The sequence below is a fragment of the Colletotrichum lupini genome, chromosome 3 (assembly GCF_023278565.1).
Source record: "Colletotrichum lupini chromosome 3, complete sequence".
In the NCBI taxonomy this organism is placed as follows: domain Eukaryota; kingdom Fungi; phylum Ascomycota; class Sordariomycetes; order Glomerellales; family Glomerellaceae; genus Colletotrichum; species Colletotrichum lupini.
Genome location: NC_064676.1, coordinates 6664527 through 6685904, shown reverse-complemented (window position 1 = coordinate 6685904; position 21378 = coordinate 6664527). Strand labels below are relative to the sequence as shown.

Below are 21378 nucleotides of genomic sequence, written 5' to 3'. Positions count from 1 at the left end.
GAGATTGACTCTTGTCAGCTTTCGCCAATTTATGATTTAGTCTAGCTGCAATTTCTAAAAGTCCGCGGACTTCAGCTTTGGTGAAGTGGTGGATTGCTGCAGATGGATTCAGCATGCACTCCTGAATATGCGGCGTCAACCAGCGACCCATATTGAATGGTGCGATTCCTTTCTCTCTCCGGTCTAGATAAGAAGGAGTCAAGCAGCCCGTCTCTTCGAGTCATGGAGCTAATGCGTGGTGGTTGTAGGAGTTTAGGCGGGCTGATGGTGAAGTGTTTAGGGGACGGCGCTGGATCACCGCTGGTGCTTGGTCTCGAGACGTCATATTGGGAATCAAAATGAAAGAGAAATAGATTAAGGCGGAGTGTTACGATTAATCCTTTATCGCTGCACCTTCTTTGTTACTGACTTAGCTATATGTGTTCATCGCATCGAAGCCTGTTGATGAGTCACGCCGTGGGACGTCCGGCGGCCCGAAGGATTTAGAGATTCTGGAGCCAGCAATATAGCCAGGTCATCCGCCGCCTTGAGGACGGTATAATTAGGGTGAGCAAGGTGAGCAGGATGAGTGCAAGCAATCTCGGTTTTCACCTATCATTAACTCAGGTGCTTTTCTGAGCAATTTCTTCTAACAAGTAATCTAGCCTTATTCTGTAAAGTACATTCGTACTGGATCTCGGCTGCCTCTCAGCCATATGATACTCAATCCATCTATACCGGGAATGATGTCGTCGACATTATCAGGGCGTCTGAAATCTGGAGGGATCCATAACAACCGTTTCCCGTCACGCACGATCCATTCTCGATCGCGGCTGAGACCATACCCGCGGAAGAAGGGCATTGCTTCCGACCTCTCTGAATCTAGTGTTTGTTCCAGGTCTTCTCCTGAGATTCTAGAGCCTGCGTGGATAGAATCCGAGCTACTCACACCCAGAGAGTTACTTATATCGATAAAGCCGTACTCAGTATGTAAACGATTAACAAATCTGGTGTCAAACCTTACTCCGATGAATGGAAATTTGTCGCTTATGAACGTACGTATAAGAGATTCAGACTTCAGGTCCCATAAAACAATTACTATAAGATAAAATGGATAGCTTTTCATACCGTGGTGTAAAGAAAACGCAAGCTGTTGCATATCTGCTGAGAAGCTCAGAGATCTGATATAGCAGATTGAAGGTTGTTCTAAAGAAAGCGTTGAAATGCACTGCTTTGTAACGACGTCCCAGACCTGGATGACGCCTTTCCAGATCCCTTGGCCATCAGATGCTAGGCAAGCAAATCTTTGGCCTTGGCTCGAAAAGGTGATATCTGTAGCAAAGCTATGACCGGAGGCGATGGTGTGCGAGCAGCTGCCGTTAGATGTCTTCCAGATCTTGATCAAACCCCCCAAACTTGAAAAAAGCTGAGACGCATTCCGAAAGGTCAAAGAGTCAATTTTAGGCATTCTCTTAAACCTTTTTCTTTGTCTTTCGACGTAGTCGTCATCAGCTACTTCATCGTCCCAATGTCTTCGTTGGCAAACGCTCTCTTCAGAGTCACGCGCATCGAAGCAAATGTGCTCTGTACGACCACAGACTCTGATCGTGATAGCGCGGGTACTTATGTTCCAAATCGTGATCGTGGTCTTATCAAAAGTAGTCAATGCAAGTTGCTGGCTGTCTTGAGAGAGTGCGATAGCAGACACATGCTCCTCGTAGAAACTTGACTCCGGTATATTGGGTCGTCTGCCCCAAAGTCTGATTTTCTTCATTTCGGGGTAATATGCCGCAAAGTGATCCTCATCGGCACAGACTAAATTTGTCGCGTGATCATCTGGAAAGTTGGGTACGGCCTCTCCGATTATTGATAAGTCCCAGACTTTGATTGTTGATGCATAGGATGCCGAAATGATTCGCTGAGCGTTTGGTGAAAAGCATATTGAGTATATATTGTCTATGTGGGAATTGGACATCACCCACGTCAAAGCACGAGTTGACGTGTTCCACACGCATATGTCGATTCGAGAGCCTGCTGCTAGGAACCTTTTGTCGGCTGATATATCCATATAGCTGGGAACGTCTGTCCACTCTGGCCTGTTTGGTTCCTCATATTTGATCTTCAGAACCGACTTTCCAGTTCGTCTTTCCCAGATCTCCACAATGGGGCACCTTTCAGTGATGGAGCTGCCACCTGACGCAACCCAGGCTCCATCCGGCGACCAAGCCACAGTGACTGCCCGGTGATCCGTGTATATCTGTTGGTACCCCCCTGTCGATACATCGAAAATCCCGAGTAAGTCGGAACACCCCCATTCGGCCACCCCCCCCATTCGGCTACCCCAAAAATCCCTCCCAGCCCCCCTAATTAAAATCCTACCCTTAATTTACAAACTACTATAATAATTATAATTATTATCTAAACGAATTTCTTTTTAATATATATATTTTTTATTATACTATAGTATCGTATACTAAAAATAAAGTTATTTAAGCGCTCAAAGTAATTAAAAATAGTACTTTAGTTAAGAGAGCCTTAATTAAGTTCGGTATTTTAAAAAGTATATTTCGGAATTATTAACGAGGTTAATAAGCTAGGGTAATTATTTTTATTAATTAATAAAAGCTTCCTTTTTAATAAGAAAATAAGCTAGCTAAATAAGTTCGTATTTAGTATACTCTAAGAATTATATTAATTTACGAATAAGTTAAAAAATTCGCTAAGTAAGTTCTATAAGCCTAGGGAGATAATTATCCTTTTAAAAAGAGATAAATAGATACTTTTTTAAAATAGAACTTATTTATTAAGGTTTAAAAAAGTCGTTTTATAAATTTAAAGTATATTAATAGAGTATTTATTAAAGTAATTAGGCCTTAGTTCTGATTATTTAATATCCTAGAAATTAAGGATATTAAATAAGTTGATAAATATAATATAAATAAGACTAATATCCTTAAGAATAAGGGATTTAATAAGCTAGTTTTAAATATAACTAAGACTAACGTAATATAAAAAAAAGAGCTTAGATTACGTTCTTAAATCTTTATTATTAAGTATATCTTTATTAATAATAAAGCTATTAAATTATTACTAATTTATAAAAAAAAGTCGGTTTAATAGTAATAGTTCCCCCTTAATTTTAAAAATTTTAATAGTTAGGAGTTTATAATAATAAATAATAAGTAGATTATAAACTAAACTACCCTTATATAATTAAGGGTAGTCTTTTTATTATAAACTAAGCCCCCCCTAACTAGGGGACCTAACTTATAGCTAGAGCCTCGATTATTAATTCTAAATAAGTATAGGAGTTATATAATAATTGAATTTATATAAAAGTACTATATTAATAACGTCTATTTATTATTCTTATTATTATATACCTCCTATATCCTCTAGTTATTAAATATAACTATTTTTAGTTTTATTAAAACTTATTATAAAAAGGAGCTTAGTAAAGAGGATATAATAAATAATTTTACTATTATTAAAAAGTAGTACTTTTTAGCTTATTATATTATTACTTATTTACTTAGTTTAATAAGGAATAATATATAAAGTAATTAGAGAGTAACTAGCCTATAGCTACTTAATATAGCTATATTTCTTAATAATCCTATAGTATTATCTAGCCTAGTTATATTATTAAATAATATTACTAATACTAAGTAAATAATTATTAATATTACTAAAGTCGTTAATTAGACCTCTATAGCGTTTATTATTAACTAGTTAACTCTTAAAAAAAACTAGCGATCTTTATAAGTAACTAAAGCTATTTATAAAGCTTAGGCTTAATTATAATACTTAACGTCTACTTTTCTATAAAGTTAAAAAAGCCTTTAATAAAAAGTCCTTTTTATTAGCTTTATTTTAATAATAAGTTCGAGTTCTAAAAGCTAGAGTTAAGTATATAGCTCTTAGGAAAAAAAAGAGTATTTAAATAGACCTAAATACTAAGTTCGCTAATATTAAAAATATAAAGAGGGCTTAAGAAGACGTTAATAAGTATTTAATTAGTCTTAATTAAACCGTAAAGGTCGAATTACTTAGTAAGGGTAGTAATTATATTATAGTAGTAGTAAAAGGTAGTTAATTAATTAACTATAGTTAGTAGCGATGTGCCTAGACCTACTTTTAATAGGGTGGCCGAATGGGGGGGGGGGGGGGGGGGTGGCCGAATAGGGGTGTTCTAACTTAGATGATTTGTTGATCCTAAAGCGATCCACTGGCCATTTGCGTTCAACGCTATAGAGTCAACTTCGCCCTGTTCAGGATGACACTCGATGGTGCGAGTAGGAAATATCCCTTTCGTACTCCGTATGACGATACGACCTCGAACATACAATGCAACCGTGGACCCATCTGACGAGATGGTCATTGCGTCGGCGTCAGATGAATGTGGTTCAAGCTGGTGGGTGCAACGGCCTGTGACTCTATCCCAGACCTTCACGACACCGTCAAAGAGGCATGATACAAATGATTTGCCGTCTGCTGAAAAAGCCACTGACGTTGACCCACATGGCTTGCTCTGACTGTATAGTTCATCCCCCTCGCCGTGCGTGCTGACTGTGTGCGTGCAGGTGCCGCTCTTCGCATGCCAAAGCTTCACAGTGCCGTCGAAATAACGAGTAACAAGCCACTCCCCATCGGGGGAGTAGGCTATGGTGCAGCCACCATCTACATAATTCGTATCACCTTCTAATGTCTGCAAGCACGCATTCCATGTTGCTTCCAGGCCAGGCGTAATTGTAACCCAGTCAGGCGCTTCATCCCGAAATTGCTCCTTCACAATGCTTTGTTTGGGGCTAAACAGCAGAGCTGAAGCATAGAGCTGTAAAGGGGTATTCTCAATCACCACTCTGTGGTACAGTAGAAATCGATTCGCGTCATCAAGAAAAGCTGATAGGCCTTGTTCGATTGAGTTTGGATTTCGGTTCTGGACCATTGTTAGTCAGGGAACATGGTATACTAAAATAACGAAATTCGACTTACGAATAGAACCTGCAGGTTTTGGATGGCTTGTAGGGCCTGTTGTATTTGGCGAAGGAGGCTAAGTGCCTCTATCCAGTTGAGAAATTTTCTCCTGAGGAAGCCGCTAACCTCGGAAATGACACGGTCCTCTTGTAGCATCGGCTTTCCCATTGCTATCCTTTCCTGACAGACCCAATCTGCCAAGTGGTCTACCCAATAGGTGCAGAAGTACTGCAAAGCACACAAAGGATCGGGGTCAGGGGTATGGATCTCCGCCACGCCTGTACTGAGCTCTTTCAAATCGTATATGTTGCGTTTGAGATGTCCAGGTCTGTTGAGGACATCCATAGAGATAAAAAAAAGGGACTTGTGTCGCTCTGCAACGGTGGAAAGCTTTGAAGCACTGCTTTTCAGGAATTCCAAAGCCGACTGATGCACAAAGTAAATCTTCTCTGCTTGGATGTTCAAGAAAGACCCACATAACTCGATGACTTCTACCAAAGATTCCGTATCACAACTGAAATGTGAATGGAGGAGGGGAAGAAGTTCCTCGATCGTAACGGGTCGTTTAAGGATCGGCATGACAGACAGTATCTCTTTATACAAATCTTCATCCAGAGAGGGCAACGAACTGATCATTCGCTCATAAAATGCATCGAGTCCAGGCGGAAATGTCTCAAGCACCTTCATGATGTTATGCTTCTTGACGACGCCATCAAGAAGAGCTTGACAAACTAAGGAGACCCAAAGGAACGTATTCTGTGATTGATTTCTCAGGTATACGCGGACTTTCGAGCAGGTTTCTTCGTCGAGCTTTTTGCAGCTAGCCAGCTCTTCAACCTCTCGGTCGATGTACGAATGGACCGCTTTGGAGATCAGATCGTCGTGTAATTCGAGGGTAATAGTGGACCCGTTTGTATTCTCCTCGCCGAGCACCTCGCCAATCTCGTTCCACTTTCGACTCGAGATAATGACTTTAGCGCGGGAAATTGTCGAGAGATTCTTGATGAACTGAAGCAGCTTGGGACGATCTGTTGTGCATTCGTCGAGCGCATCCACAATCAACAAAACGCCATCCAATTGTGGGTCGCTGAGCATAGAATTGAGCAGCTCATACATAGTGCCCCAAGCGTTGTGATCATTGAAACGAGCTTTGCCGCCCTTCTCATACACAGCCAAGACCTGGTTTCGGAGCCAGGGATACTTCTGAGCCAGTTGAAGAACTAGGGACCGAAGGACGGACGTTGCGTTATCCAACGCTGGCACTGTAGCTTGGCAGAAAAAGTAGCATAGCGGACGCGGATCGCTTTTTTCTAGCTCTTCAATGATACCACAAAGAAGCATCGTTTTTCCCTTGCCTGGATCCCCTCTGATCCAGAGCCGGCGGCTTTCAGGGTCGGTCCGCCAGCGTTGAAACTCCTCAGCATTTAGAATCCATTCGTATGATGATTTGAAAAGGGTAAGAGTATTGTCCTTTCTGCGGATTATCCGTTCTTTATCATCTTTTGGGTTCGTCTGGAAGAGCTCGCGAAGACATTCTTCACTCTTGCCATTTTCATGGCGCCTCTCTTGCTGTTGTGTTTGGTGTGATATGGCCTCTTTCGTTTCACCAAGGAGGACATGCATTTGAGGATCTAGAACGTAATCTGTTAACTAGGCCGTACTCTTTCAAGAGAGATTGTTATGTGCGTTTTAATCATGTTGATCTTTTTATCACATAATTCTCTGACGTACATCAAGGAACAGGGCTACTTGCCAAAAGCTATGAGCTTCTCCTTCTTGACGTTGCTGGGAAGCATCCGGGATAGAAGATCCTTCGCATATGCCGCCGCGGTTGCAGCGGCGTAATCCTGCCATCTTTTGTTCTTGTGACTGTCCGAATAGTCGCAGATGCCACGAACTACCAGACAGGGAAAATCTTTCATCAGCCCTGCTGCCTCCATCTCAAAGCAAATCACCCCAAGCTCCTTACTCAGTCGATCTCTGGTCTCACTATCCTTCACGACTTGGTTCGCCGAGGCGATGTTACCGTAGTGAACCACTGGGTCATCGTCGTCTCTATCGATCCGCTCCACAATTTGCGAATTATCGCAGTCATCGCAATCGTTGCAGCTAGAGCCGGCGTTGGCATGCTCGTACTCTGTTCGGAACAAGCAGTCGTTGGATCTGCCCTGATAAGTATACTTCTGTCGAAATGATGCTTTTCGGATTTTTTCCACCGCCTCGGAAAGGAACCCAGGGGTCTTGCTGGCACCGCGTAAGTGACGAGCTTGGAGGCTGCTGAGAGCTGTTAGAAGCGCCGTGGGCGGCGCATTAAGCGAGCCTGTTCGTTTAAACTCCTCAAGCTTTCTTTTTTTCCCCCGGTTATACTGGATGATACCTCCACTGGTGCTAGTAGGCTTGCTAACGACGATATTACCAAGTCGAATATCACGACCTGGCGAGGGCGCTCCGCCTCCGATCCCGACGAGTAGACCGAATCGAATAGATTTGAAAGTCCGGAGTATGTCTTTAGTAACTGTGGCGGCCGGGTTTGTTCTGTAAACACCATTTGGTAGACAGGCGATGACTACTCTATGGCCTTGCATTAGACCTAGAGTGTAGCTGTTGTGGTCACCATCCTCCTGCTCGAATTGAACGTCCTCGTAAATTTCGTCGAGCATGAGTTCTGCGGCTGCCATCTCCAAAGGGAGAGCACAAATCCATCCGACGGTGTACGATTCTTTGTGATAACTAACATAGTAATTGGAAAGGGTCACCGCATACTAAATCTTTTCAACTTTATACTGATCTCTCTGACTGAGACTTCAAAGACGCTATCGTTGAGTACTTCCTTACCCTCACGAAGCCAGGTCTCAAGATCCTGAAGGCGCTGGAATCCTGAATCTCCCACTCTTCACATCTTCCTGAGCCTGCAGACTCAAGTTGACAATCTCAATAATGATATGCTGCCTCTCGGCCTCGAGGTGATCCTCCGAGATACCGCTGCCATACCACACGGAGGCATAGATATCAAGATATCTCTTCCCAGCCACACTGACATCCCTCGCAGCGATATTCAACACCCCAAATCGAGTATTCTTGCCGTCTACGAGGTTCTTGTCACCGCAAGCCTTGAGTCGGAATTCAGGAAGCAGGCGCACCATCGGTCTCTGCGCACAAGTTCGTGGGCTGTAGTTGGGAATACTAAAGTTGGTCACCACCCCGCCCCAGCTCTCCAGAATCCGCGATGTGCCAGTCGCTCCTCCTCCAGCGTAAGTCGACTTCTTGAAGTAGTGCTCCGCGTTGCCGCGATTGTTAGCAGCATCTGCGAGAGGTGAGGCAGACCACGTCGAAAAGGCCCAGGCGTTGACATTGGGAAGTGGTACAAGGGCACGACACTCGACCGATTTCCACGTGGCTGGGTCCTGTAGCGTGGAATTAGAGTTGACGTCATACCAGAACTGTTTGGCATCTTCAATATCTTTGGAGAAGAGCTCGAGAAAGCCCCGGTCGCCGATGGAAGCTTTCCGTTTGGCGAGGATGTCCATACAGAGGGAGCCTGGGGTTGGCAGCGGGATCTGGCTGTTTGGGACGTGTGTGCGCTCGTTGAGTAGTTTGAGGACGTAGTGACATCGCTCGAGTTCGAAGTCGATTTTCTTTCCTAGGGTCTTTGGGCCTGAGAGGATGTATGGGTGACCGTCGAATTCCTCGGTCCAGTTGCCGAAGTTGGGCCAGGGTGTGCTTTGCGCAGCGGTAAGAATAGCGAAAACCGCGACGATTATGGACAACATATTGAAATTGGAGGCAGGATGTGTGCATCTAAATTCTAGTTGTTTCGACCAAGACTGAAACTTCATGACTGGGCGATTGCCATTATAAAGCAAAGTAGCCGGCGGCGCTCATATGCTTGACGCCGTAAACTGTCCAATCGCTCACGACACTTGCCGTGGGCTTTACAACGGTTCTTCATTGTCATTGCATAGAGCAAAGTTTGAAAGAACGAGTAGTTACACAATGCAAATTCCTATAGATATGAGCTTCCCCAAACATTTGTTGTGTCTACCAAGCTAGGCAATGTATGAGAAAGAAGTATTGTTAGCTGGTGTTCCCGCCCCGCGCCTCTCGATGGATTCCAGAGAGCAAACAGGGCGCGGGGCTTTTCGGTAAAGGGAATGAGACAGGCACTAAGAGCCTCGAGATGAAAGGAAGTTTGCGCGGAAGCCCGAGCAGGGCCGACTGCCAATGGGACAATACTGCTCAAGTTTCACCGCCGATCTGGTCGGTGCTACGAGGCGTTGTAACGCAAGCGAGTCTCTGCAAGCCCTCGGGGACCCCAAAGTCTGGACCGTTGGCAGAATAAAGATGTCTTGCGCGCCAAGGCGTCTATGGTCGCGATGTTGACGTGCTATTGGCATGCATCAATGTGTAATGGTTCCTTGTCTATCGGCTCGAAGGAATGCAATCTACCCTTTGATATCCTTCCAGCTCACACGTGTCAAGGTGCTGGTTACATTTACCAAAAAGAATGGGTGTGGAGGGTGTCTTTCCAAGAGAAAGACTCTCGCTTACATCGCTAGGGGAGGGCTACGCTGGTCCATTGCCATGGTCGAAAAGCCTCTTGCCCGGGGCAAACAAGACTCAGGAGTAGTGTTCATTGTTCTAATTATGTACGTACGTGCATACATACCCTGATGTCTGCAACACATACTAATGACACGAATCCGTAATTGTCAAGTGATATCGAATGATTTTGATCAACAGCTAAACACACATCAGATATGGCAACATGTCACGTCTTCGTTGCTGGTACATATCGAGGCAGTGCTCTGTTTACTGCAGCTTTGATGCGACGTCGAGACTCGCGCAGCCTCTTGGCTTCACCCCGACCGGTAGCGTTCGGCTCTCTCATAGATTCGTCCCCTTCTCTGACCTCCATTCTATCTTGCCAAGGGACGACTCATTACTCATCAGTGATTTGGAAGATTTGCCCAGAGTACAATGACAGGTTCCCCAACCTTGCTACCCCTTCACGCTGATTTGAAGCATTCTCAGCCTATCCGATCCAGTCACTAAGTAGGTCGGGTAGTTGCTCTAGATCCCACTCTCACCGGTCGGAGATCTTCCGAAATCGAGACTTTTGAGCTTCGGATGCTCTCGCTGTTTCATTCAGCCATTATCACTTCTCATATCGCGCTAGTTGGTGTCGCTAGCTGGTGCCGCTAGTTCCCGTGAGACCTGTTACCATGGAGCATCATCTCCAATTCGTTTCGCTCGATTGTCACAGGCGCATCTCGCCATCGAAATCAGCTCATTCTAGAAAAAGGTGATTCTGATCTCATGGTTTTGAATGACCCCTGTCATTTGACTCCAAAGATAAGTGTACCGTCTACCTGGATCCTACTTTCAACCGTCTCACCGACTCCACGTCTTCGGATCCAGGTCCGGTGGCCTGCTTCGAAAGGCAACGCCCCGAAGCCACCTTATACGAGGGAAGAAGAAAAAAGCAATGTGAAGCTATCAAAGCTGTCCAATCGTCGCCGACCAAAGTATCCTTTCGGCCCTTTCTAGCCGTGTCTCCCAAGACTTGGGTGCAGAACGTGGCAGGGTTTTGGCCACGTTTTATGCCGGTCACACCAATCCTTACGGGGGGATATAGCTAGGTGCCATGAGTGATAAGAATCCTTGGGGGAGCTTCGCGTAGTTGGAGTTCTAGACCGCTCTGAGTCTCGTCACCATGATGTGACCTTTCTACGTGCACCAAAGCGGTAGATTGTTCTTGCAACAATCACGCAAGAAACGAGGTGACGGTACTACGGACATCATGTACCAACTGAGCGGGGATCCCGGGCCCGGAATATCACTTCGAATTATTCCCCGTCATAGACTAGGCATTTTGCCCGGTATGAAGATAATTATCGCTTCTCGGCCTCTGCCGATTTCGAGAATGCATGACCTCAATCATTACCGGGCAAAATTCAATGGTTCACCGGACACCGCTGTAGATGACGACAGGTTACGAGAGTAATAATATCAAGAGAAGGTACTCAGAGGCATTGGGTATTCAGAATCTTTCATGTTCAGAGTACGGAGTCGAGAACTTGTGCTGTTCTTCCACGAGTGTGGTAGAATCGATGTCTGCACAACATTGAATTGCGTGAGAACACCATCGAGACCTGGCGACTGCAGAACTCGAGTCATTACCATCGTGGGATTAAAATACCTGCATTGCAGGAAGCATGTGTTTTGGCGTCTGCCACATTGAACTAGCGGTAAACCAACCCCGCGAATCAACATGCTAGAGACGGCACTAAGGCGCCGGTTGTGATCGTCGTTCGGCCAGTAGGCGGGCTTATATATAAGTGGCGATCCCGCTGGACGTGATCATCGGCCTCTTTGTTCGCCAAGCGCTGATGAAACACCGTTCATGAATTCCCGGCAACTTCACACACTCATCAGTTTCTGTCAACATGGCCATCACTGTTGATGTTGAAGCGACGATGGGAGCCCAGGCGTTTGGCACGGCCGTCTACTCCCTCGAAATACCAAGTATCTACTTTGGCATCACAATTGGTCTCACAATACTCATCGCAGTAAAAGCCGCACAGCAGACTGTTTCTATCAACATGAAAACGAACTCATTCTTCAACCTTTATGTGTGGATGTGAGTATCACTTCGTTATGTTTAAGTCAAATTCGCTGCAGCGATCGCCAGTGATAACAGTTGAAAGGATATGGGTTCTACTTATTGCCAATCTGCTCCAAGCCATCATCAACTGGCTGTTCATTCGAGGTGATCTGTTAGGAACGTAAGACACCGACATCGATCCGCAAGGATCAGATAAAGTAGCTGACCCTTGAGTCTAGCTTTGGCTTCTTCTTTGGAAGTTGCATTCTATGGACGTTGCAGACGCAGCTAGCCCTCCAAATCATCGCAAATCGCCTGGGCCTCGTCATAATTGACAAAAGCAGAGTGAAAGTTATGAAAATCTCCTTGCTCGTCATAGTCGGCATTATCAATATTTCGGTTGCCTGTATATGGATCCCAGCGCGCTTGACACACAAGGAACCATTTGTGCGCATCAATGAGATCTGGGATCGCATGGAAAAGATCATCTATCTAATCGTGGATCTTACTCTGAATGCAATTTTCCTCCGCAAAGTGCGACGGGAATTGATTGCCGGAGGTCTCACGAAGTATTGGCTATTGTTCAACTGCAATGTCGCAGCCGTTTCAGTCTCTTTGTCCATGGATGTGAGTTCATCTCTTCGATTCTTGCATGTGTATCCATGCTGAAAGCTGCATCAGATTCTCATCATCGTTATGATGTCTCTTCCCAACCCTTTCCTTTACGCCATTACTCATCCAGTCGCATACAGTGTCAAACTTGTGATTGAGATGCTGATGGCGGATTTGATCTCAACTATCGCCCGACAACCACACCAGCTTCTTAGCCGCTCGGATGTTTAACGGATAATTTGCAACGAGGATACCATGAAGACTTCAAGAAACATTGCTATGGGAATTAGGACCATAGTGATTGAAGTGTTGGGAGGTTTTTTGTATAAAGCGAAATACTTATAAAATGCTTTAGTTTATCTGGTTTTCTTCACGTTGAAGATTCCCTGCGTGAATGTCGTAAACGTCATATTGATCTATGTTTCAACATCAATTGCCTCCGTATAGTATTTTAAGGGGAATAAGCCGATACTCGGCGGACCCCTGGGCGACAGCAACGACCACAAAAACGAACATAAAGACGACCACAATGACGACTACAATGACGAAAAGAAGATTACTATCAGGTTATTACCCCTAGTGCTGAGTTCTCAGCCGTCCCATGGGTGCTTTGCTGGGTACAGGACAGAGCGAGATTGCCTTTCCCACTCAAATCCAGAGTCTAGCATATCGTAGAGAGAACAAACAAAATTACAGCTTACAAGCATCCAGCTCGAGTCCTCATCTTCTTGATCATGTTTACCGCTGCCTGTGTCATGGCCTTTATCATCTGAGGAGTGACGAGCAAATGGCCGGCAATCAACGGCCTTGATGTAGACGCTGTTGATTGCGGGCTTCCCGGTCTGCGCTTCGAAAGATCTTAAATAGTCATCGTCGACAATGAGGCAGTAACCGAAACGACTGTGGTCGCGTTTTCCATTGCTCAGGGTCGGCACTTTGAAATAGACCTCCAGCCCAAAATTGGAACCGCAGCATGACATTCCAGGTCGACATGCCGTCGAGTTCTGGGTCTTCGATTATTGACAGGCGATGGTAGGGCCGAATATAGGTAGCGTTTGCATTGTATGATATGTCTCCCAGCATGCATTCGCGTAAATATGTGACGTAGTGCTCCCATAAGGCCTGGTCGCGGTAGGTTGTCCAGTAAAATAAAAACCCCAAACATAAAGTTGGTCGGGCCGATGTCGGATGTGCCGGGCGACGCTGGGAAGATGTAGCACGACGGTAGTTGAAAGTGGTGGGATCTCCATTTTGTGTATTGAAGACCTGCGAACCGAAGAGAGAGTGATTTTATTGAGGAAGAGTTAAGAAATGGTAAATGGCTGCAAAAGGTCTAATACCAAGTAGAAGCTCAGGATCCGACGACTACAGATAGTCATCAGGTCCTTTCCGAAAGCCTCGGCACTGACCTCGGTGGGATTCGCGGCATATCTACCTCAACGGCTTACCTTTTCCATCGAAGAAATAACCTTGTTGGGCAGATACCTGCCAAGCTTTAATGGCCAATTTCAGTTGCCACGTACTGGCTGGATATGAAGACCATGGTGCGACTTTGGCCTCTCTACCTTGAGAGAGCCCGATGACACTTCCTGAACAGAAGAATACCTATGCAAAAAGAATAATGCGGCAATGTGGGAATCTTCCCGCATAGGAATGTCAACTGAAGGTCTCACCACTCAGAGGCACGTGAACGAAGAAGGGGGGTAAGTTATTTGATAACATAAAGGTCACTCGTAAGGGTTTGAAGTTTTTCGCCTCTCTTGGTTTAGCCAGCATTACTCTTTCCAAGTGTCATGATCCTTCCCGTAGTTCTTGATCAACCTTTCACAATGCGCGAATTGACCTCACGGTGGCATTCAAGGGACAAAAGAAGAACTATGCGCCATTGGAATGGTAAATGCAAGCGTACTAAGGAGTTTCGTTGAGGCCTTTTGGAAGGTAGTGTAGTCTACTCCACTGCTGGCCACATGCTGTTTCAGAATGTAGCAGTGTCACAGTACAGAAATTTCCGGTATATGAAGGACTTCCCAATTGTCCGCGTGCGATGGATCACCAAACGGCTTCAACAACGCAAAGCGAAGCCTGAATGAGTTAGCTCAGGGTAAGACAGGTTCTGGAAATGGAATATCACGTACGTGTAATTGCCAACAGCGATTTGGCTTCCGTTGCCGAGTTTTCCGAACCACCAGTGCTCATCCTATTCGTAAGCACCGTTTCAGTTGCGATCCATGATCGGATACGTAAATGTCTCATTCGGGTCGTAAATGCTGGTGTCGATGGCCTCTACCCTGCCGGACCCAACCCAGGAGGCGATAGTACCAATGTGGCCATTTTCTCCGGGCACTGGGGGATACTTCCACTCTCGTTCCGTCCATCCCGCCTCGAAAACCTAGTACGCAGATTAGTCTGATGAACATGATACTTCTAGCACCTTGACTAGTCGTGACGTACATCCCAACGAGTCTCCTTGATGCCGTAAATCGGTTTGCTAATAACCCTTGGGAAATCTTGAGCCGCCAGGCTAAGGTTGAAAGTAAAGCTGGACGGGATCAACATCGCTGCGCATTTAGTTGTAGGTAACTGACTCACTATGGCTTGCTAGCGACTGGAGTGTTCGAAGTTGTTGATATCATGAAAGCGTAATTGGTTTCCTCCAACGGCGTCACCTCCTTGCGAAGGTCACCACCGAGACCTGATCAGCCAGTTAGCGGAATGAAGACTCGAAAGTCCTCAAAAATACGAACCCAGATATGGGACAGAGAGAAACTCTCCATTGCTGCCAGAGATGAGAACACGACCGCTGTACAGGGGGAGTCCAGACGCGTTCCAGCCAAGGGTGTCTGGGTTCTTGAAGTTCACTCTGGATGAAGTGTCAGCGCAAGCCGGTATAAAACGGTTCCAGAGCTTACGAGACTGTCTTGCTTTCTCCAGATTGCAACGTGAATTCCGCGGGAAAGCTGACTTCTGGCGCGCGCGTCTCGGGGATCATGTCAAAGAACTCCTTGACCCTCTTGGTTCCAGGAGCAGGGTTAGCGATAACCCGATCAGCTGCGTACCACCCAAGGATGTCGGCCGAGACGATGTCCTCCGCAGAAAACTTGTAGGTCACTGCCTCTTCGTCATTGTTGGTGACGGAAATCTCATGGTACCGGTTGAAGTAGCGGGTGTCGTTCAGTGCAATCTTCTCATAGTCGATCACGGTCTTGTACTTGAGCACCTTGAAAGCATCGACCAAGCCGTTTCCGACTTGAGCGACACTAGCAGAGTGGCCGTAGTCGGTCTCGGTCAGACCATCAGCCCAAGGAACACTGATGCCGCTGGAAATGATACGCTTGCCTAGGTCTTTTGCCCAGGCATTTCCACTAGGGTGCGTGTTACGCCCGCCGTAGACGGAGACGTACAGCGCGGCCACCCCGGCAATGTACGGTGCAGCCATGGAAGTGCCGCTCTGAATGGTGTATGAGTCGTCGATCCATGTACTGTAGATCTTGCCTCCCGGTGCAGCAATGTCGGGCTTGATCTGAAGATCGTACAATGGCCCGATGTTGGTGAAATAATTCGGATCACCGCCGAGGGAGTATGTCAGCGCGACCGGAAGTCCGTGGTTGACAGAGAAATCTGCTGTGACGTTGCGGCCAGCCTTGATTGCCTCGACAATCTGCTTTCCTGCAAAACTGGTTATGAACCCAACGGTGCTGTTCGTGTTCCCAATCACGGGGTAGCTGAGCGGGCGGTCGTCATTGTAAACTAAAACAAGCGTACCACCGACAAGAGCTAGATTCTCTTGCTGCGTGTGGATGTCGCAGGACACGACGGCACCACGTCTGACGAGCACAATTTTGTCTGTAAAGTCCAGAGAGCCAGGCTCAAGCGGCTCGCAGGCATCAGTCGTGGCGTTGGTATCGAGAGAGAATGGAACGATTGGGACATCCACGACTGTCGCGGGGAAGGGATCGTAGCTAATGGGAGGTATGAATCTGTCACGAGTTATAGCACGCAGCAATGGGCATACGGAGTGTAGTAAAAGTGGCTTAACTATTAAAGTAGAAATAGACAAAAGGAGAAGGTCTATATACACGATATCTAAGATAGATACGTGATTTAGCACGTAACGGGCACTTTATAAGGTGCGATTACTATCCTTATTACGTAATATACCCCCTAATTACTACCGCTAGGGAGCTATTATGCCCAAAATAGAATCTCTAAATACCTTTATAAAGGCCTAATTTAGTTAAATATAAATAAAGGAAAATTAAGTATAAGGGATACGCGTTTTTTAAGCTGCGTTTATTATAAATATATCCCTTTATTTAAAATAAATAGAATCCTAACCCGAAATAGCGCGTATTCTATTATTTTTAGTATATAAATTACTAAGGGCGAGGCTACCTAGCCGCCTTATATATATCTAAATTCTCGTAGCGTTACTTAGTTATTATTTTTCTTTTTCTTTTTAACTTCTCGTAGTTATTATAAGTACCTCCGTTTACTATACGCGCGCGCTTATACCGTCAAATCGTTTACTAATTTTATTTTAAATATAAATATTTAATATATTTAGAAGTAATAATAAGTTTTGCGCAATTTTTATAATACTTTTTATATATATATTATGCGGTTTACTAAGAGTTTAAATAAGTAATAATACTAACGAGCCCCTCTAGGTCGTTACCCCCCCTCGTAACCTCTTATTTACTTACTAAGGCCCGGCTACTGAGCTCTCCCTCCTTAGTTAAGAGGATATTAAGGCTATTAGTTAAAATACCGAGGACTTTATTAAGTTCGAGGCTCTCCTTAGCGGCCGTAATAAAGGTAATAATAAAGTAAATAATAATAATAAGAGCTTTAATAGGCTTTTACCTATCCCCCCTTTAGAGTTTAAAAATAAGGATAAGACTAGTTTAGATAATAAGCCCTCTAAGAAGGGTATATTATATATTTATTATTTTAAGAGTTTATATTTAATATTATTCTAAGGTTTAAAAAACATAAGGCTAGCTCTTTTTAAAAAGGTAGTAAGAAGTAAAAAAGAACGCCGAGAGGCTAAGGTACCTCTCGTAATAAGTATAGTTCTCTTTACTATTTTAAGCCTATTTAACGTATACTTAGTCCTTAAGAAGCTTAAGAGAGAGGCTCCCGAGGAACGGGAGATCTAGTACCTACCCTATTTTAAAGTAGCCCTTTAGTATACTAATATTAAAGATAATAGTCGTTATTTTATAAGAAGTAATAGCCGGTATGCGCGCTATTTTAACGGCCGTTTAGCTAAAGGGTATATTAATATACTAATCGTCTTATAGCTAATAGCCTAGGCCCTTACCAAGGCTATTATAAATAGCGCTCTCTCTTTTATAAATATATTATCCTTTTTTATTATTAAAAAGCGCATTTCTAACTATAGTTTTAATAAGATATTACTAAGCTCCGTAGTATTATCCGCTAGATATATAATAACTAAAGGATATATAAGAACTATATTAGCTTTTATATAGAGAACTTCCTCGACGCGCGCCCCCGGTCCTCTCTCGTACTTATTATAATTATTTATAACTAACTTTTTATTACGCCGCCCGCTTTTATACTCTAGGTCGTTAATTTAATAATTATTCTAGCTCCCGCGCCCCCCGCTACCCCCGCTACTCTTAGTTTTATAAACTTTAAGGTATATAAAACGCATTTCTTAGTGCGCATACTAACCCTCTTTTTTAATAACGCTATACTCCTAGCGATCGCGTACTTTATAAACTAAGAGTTTAAATAATAAGCATAAGCCCGGGTCTTATTTCTATATACGTATACCCTACGGGGCAAGGTTATTTTATTTATTTTAAGCCTCTAGGCCGTACTCTAGGTTCCGTCTATTATCTACCTTTAGGTATTAAGTTTTTCTAAGCGTAGCCTAAATTAATTATTTTTAACTATTTTAGCTATTTATAATAGCTTTTCGCGCATCGTAAAGGTTAAGAAGTGTGCGGAAATATTCGAACTTAGCTTATAAAAGGTTTTTAATAAGTCTATTTACTAGTATATCTTTTATTAATATATAAGTAACCTCGAAGCTACCTCTAGCGTGCTCTTATCTTAGCTATATATTCTATATATCGATATAGTAAAGTCGAGTAACTATTCTTTCTTTTTCCCCTATAACGAGTCGAATCGTCTACTAATTATCGTAGTTAACTAACTATACTTCTCCTAGGTTAAGGGCAATGTCCTTAAAAAGGCGCTTTAGAGCTATAGTCTCTTTTACAGTTTCCTTAAAATAAAAAAGCTTAGCTTTAGTAGTTAACGTCGTAACCGTTACTTAGCGTGCTAATTTTTATTAAATTAGGCTATTAAAAAGGAATATTATATATCCCTAAGATAATCGTCGTATTACCTCGTTATTTACGAAGCTAGTATTTCTAGTTAGAAGTAATAATTACGCACTCGGTATACTACCGTAATAAAACGTAAAATATCTTATTATATAGAGATATCGGATATAGTAGTTAATTACTTTAATATAGGTTACGCTTAGGTTAGTTAGGAACCGTAATAATTATAAGTAAGTAAAGGCGACGTCTAGTCTAATTATAATAGCTATATAAAGCATACTCCTAACCTTCTCTTAGTAGCTCTTTATTTCCTCTTTTATTACTTACCCCTCGTTTAGTTTAAACTCTTCTTAAAGAAGAGGGGTAGCTAGATATAGTAAATTTATAAGGTTAAAGCGCTTAGTAACTCGCTCGATATATACGTCGTAAATAAAATAAACCTTATAAGTAGTACGGTCTTATAAAATCCGCACTCTAAAGAAGTAATTAATCGGTCCATTTTCTTTAAGGTTAATGTATTCTTTTATACCGTTAACGATCCCCTAAGCCGCCTTTCGGTTATTTTAATAATATAGAATAATAAAGTTATCGACGTAGAATACTAGCATTACCTTTCTATTTACGGTTTAATAAATATAGATCTCTTCGTAACTATATATTATATTTATACTACGGAGTATAGAAGTAAAAGTTTAGAACTAGAGAATTAGCGAGTCTCGGAGGCTATATAGAGCGCATTAGAGTTTACTTACTTTATTAGTAACCTTATATCCCTTTAGGAGTTTAATAATTACTAGCTTCTCGCTCTTAAGAGGCGCGTTAAGGAATGCGTTAATAGTATTATACTAGTTTACCTTAAGGTTAAATTAAGTAGCTATTGCTATTATAAGCCTAAAGGCCTTTGTAGCGAGCGTCGAAGCGTACGTATTTTATAAGGGGTTAAGTAGTTATATATCCCCCCTTATATATATACGTACTTTTACCTCGCTAACCTCGTTATTAACGTCGTGCTTATAAGTATATACTTACTTTAATAGAAATAGGATCCCTTATTTAGGATTACGGTCGACCTCTTTTTATATATTAATATCCCTTAGCTTTTTTATTTCTACGTCTATAGTATCCCTAAGTAACTTCTATAGTTACGATAGGAGATATTTAATATTACTAAACTTCTTTAGTAGGCTTTAGAAGTTAACTTTAGTAAGTCGTAGTTTCTAAACTCCTCCGGAGCGCTCTAGGTAGGTCTTATAAACTGCTCCTTTTACTACTTAATAAAGTATTATATATCCTATATTACTTTCCTCTATAGCTTTTTGCTAATTAGGTATAAAGGTAGAGAAAAAGCAGTCCTAGAGACGGTTATAGTAATCGCTATCTCTTATATTCGAATATAAGAGCGTTACGAAAATACTATTATCGAAGCGTTATAAAGGTCTACGGGCCCGGTTTAAACGTCTAAGACCTAACGGAGCTTTATTTAGTACTTAATAAGGCAGTTCTTATAAGCTCTATTCTTATATAATAGTAGAGGTTTATTATAAGGGTTCCCTATTAACGTTAACTTTAGTATTAAGAATTGCTTTTTTGCGATCGGTACCTCGTTTACTACGTGCTTTAGTATTTTACTAAGAGCTATTAAGAATTAAAGGCTCGAGAACCTCCGTAGTATATATAAGCGCTCGTAAAGAGGACTATAGACTATATAGAGCTATCTATAACCTAGTTACTATATCCCCTTCCTTACCCCTACCCCCGAGCTCGTATAAGGGGGTTATCTTAAGGGTTAATAATAACAATAAGACTATATTAGCCTCTTTAGCCTTATTTATTATACCCTAAAGTACGTCTATTAGTTACTTAGTGTCCTAAATAGTTAAAAATCTAATAGTAATACTATCCTTAATTATAGAGTTATCTTAAGTACTAGCATTTCTAAAGTCTAGATCTACTTCCCCGAGTGCTCGAATTAACTTATCGTTAGTATTAAAGAGTTCTTATATCTCTTAGATTACTAGATTTACTTACTCGCTTACGATAGCTTATTCCTTATATGCGGGATTATAAAAAACTTCTTCGTTAAACTTAATATTCTTTATAATAAATACCTACTCGAGCGCAGGTACTTAGACCTTATATAAGTTATGCGTTTTTAATATATATCTAACTAAGTATCTTATATACCCGCGGGGAAGCACTTTAAACTCCTTTTAACGTATACCCTTCTTATAATCCCTATAAAGAGGGTATACTTAGTAGCTATATATATAAAAGCTACCGAGATACGGGGTAACCGGTTTAGAATCCCGCACTTAGTAACCTATTTACTACTAGCGTTAATACCGCTTTTACTAGTTAATTTCTATTATAATAAGCAAATCTCTTTTATTAGCCTCTCGTAAGGTAATATTATAAATAAAGATTATTATTAGTACTATTTTATCCTATAAATTCGTAAGGAGGTTTATAAAAAGGTATATCTTATGAGCTTTAATAATTACGAGTTAACTTACTCTTTTAGTGTTACTTATAGGTTTTTTTATATATAGAAGTAGAAGTTCTATTCTAATTTTTAGCTCGCTATACTACGTTTTATATACGTATTTAACGTTTATAATTAGGAGAGCGGTCTTATTATTATCTTTAAAGAAGTAGATTAGAGTCCCTTTTTAATAATAAATCGCTATTTCGAGGCTTTATAATATAAAAAGTACTTCCTTTTTTATTTTTATTTTTAAAAAGAACCCCCTAAGCTACTTATTGTATTTATTAAAAGTTATGAGTATATATTATTGTTTATTAAGAGATAGTTTAAAGTAAAAGAGATCTTAGTATATATAGTACTATAGCTATAAGGCTCTTTTTAAGAGTAGTCTTTTTAAAACT

The 21378-nt window shown here is 42.4% G+C and overlaps 6 protein-coding genes across 6 annotated transcripts; 1 reads left to right on the top strand and 5 right to left on the bottom strand.

The window, feature by feature from the left end:
* Window positions 1-276: 276 nt before the first annotated feature.
* Window positions 277-2311, bottom strand: CLUP02_06740 (uncharacterized protein; the record flags this gene model as incomplete). Its single annotated transcript, XM_049285737.1, has 4 exons — window positions 277-289; window positions 464-591; window positions 671-861; window positions 1108-2311. The coding sequence occupies 4 exons, from the start codon at window positions 2309-2311 to the stop codon at window positions 277-279; spliced, it is 1536 nt and encodes a 511-aa protein (XP_049142880.1).
* A 1916-nt stretch (window positions 2312-4227) lies between these two features.
* Window positions 4228-6579, bottom strand: CLUP02_06739 (uncharacterized protein; the record flags this gene model as incomplete). Its single annotated transcript, XM_049285736.1, has 3 exons — window positions 4228-4261; window positions 4326-4918; window positions 4975-6579. The coding sequence occupies 3 exons, from the start codon at window positions 6577-6579 to the stop codon at window positions 4228-4230; spliced, it is 2232 nt and encodes a 743-aa protein (XP_049142879.1).
* A 122-nt stretch (window positions 6580-6701) lies between these two features.
* CLUP02_06738 (uncharacterized protein) lies at window positions 6702-8726 on the bottom strand (the record flags this gene model as incomplete). Its single annotated transcript, XM_049285735.1, has 2 exons — window positions 6702-7675; window positions 7847-8726. 2 exons carry the CDS (start codon window positions 8724-8726, stop codon window positions 6702-6704), a joined length of 1854 nt encoding a protein of 617 aa, XP_049142878.1.
* Window positions 8727-11402: 2676 nt separating this feature from the next.
* CLUP02_06737 (uncharacterized protein) lies at window positions 11403-12403 on the top strand (the record flags this gene model as incomplete). The annotated part of the gene is made up of 4 exons (XM_049285734.1): window positions 11403-11596; window positions 11664-11741; window positions 11800-12187; window positions 12242-12403. The coding sequence occupies 4 exons, from the start codon at window positions 11403-11405 to the stop codon at window positions 12401-12403; spliced, it is 822 nt and encodes a 273-aa protein (XP_049142877.1).
* Window positions 12404-13094: 691 nt separating this feature from the next.
* On the bottom strand, window positions 13095-13337 carry CLUP02_06736 (uncharacterized protein; the record flags this gene model as incomplete). Its single annotated transcript, XM_049285733.1, has 1 exon — window positions 13095-13337. One exon carries the CDS (start codon window positions 13335-13337, stop codon window positions 13095-13097), a length of 243 nt encoding a protein of 80 aa, XP_049142876.1.
* Window positions 13338-14163: 826 nt separating this feature from the next.
* CLUP02_06735 (subtilase) lies at window positions 14164-16253 on the bottom strand (the record flags this gene model as incomplete). The annotated part of the gene is made up of 6 exons (XM_049285732.1): window positions 14164-14254; window positions 14413-14561; window positions 14624-14711; window positions 14762-14864; window positions 14917-15032; window positions 15082-16253. Coding segments are annotated over 6 exons (1719 nt in total), but the record flags the coding sequence as incomplete, so codon positions are not given.
* Between the last annotated feature and the right edge of the window lie 5125 nt (window positions 16254-21378).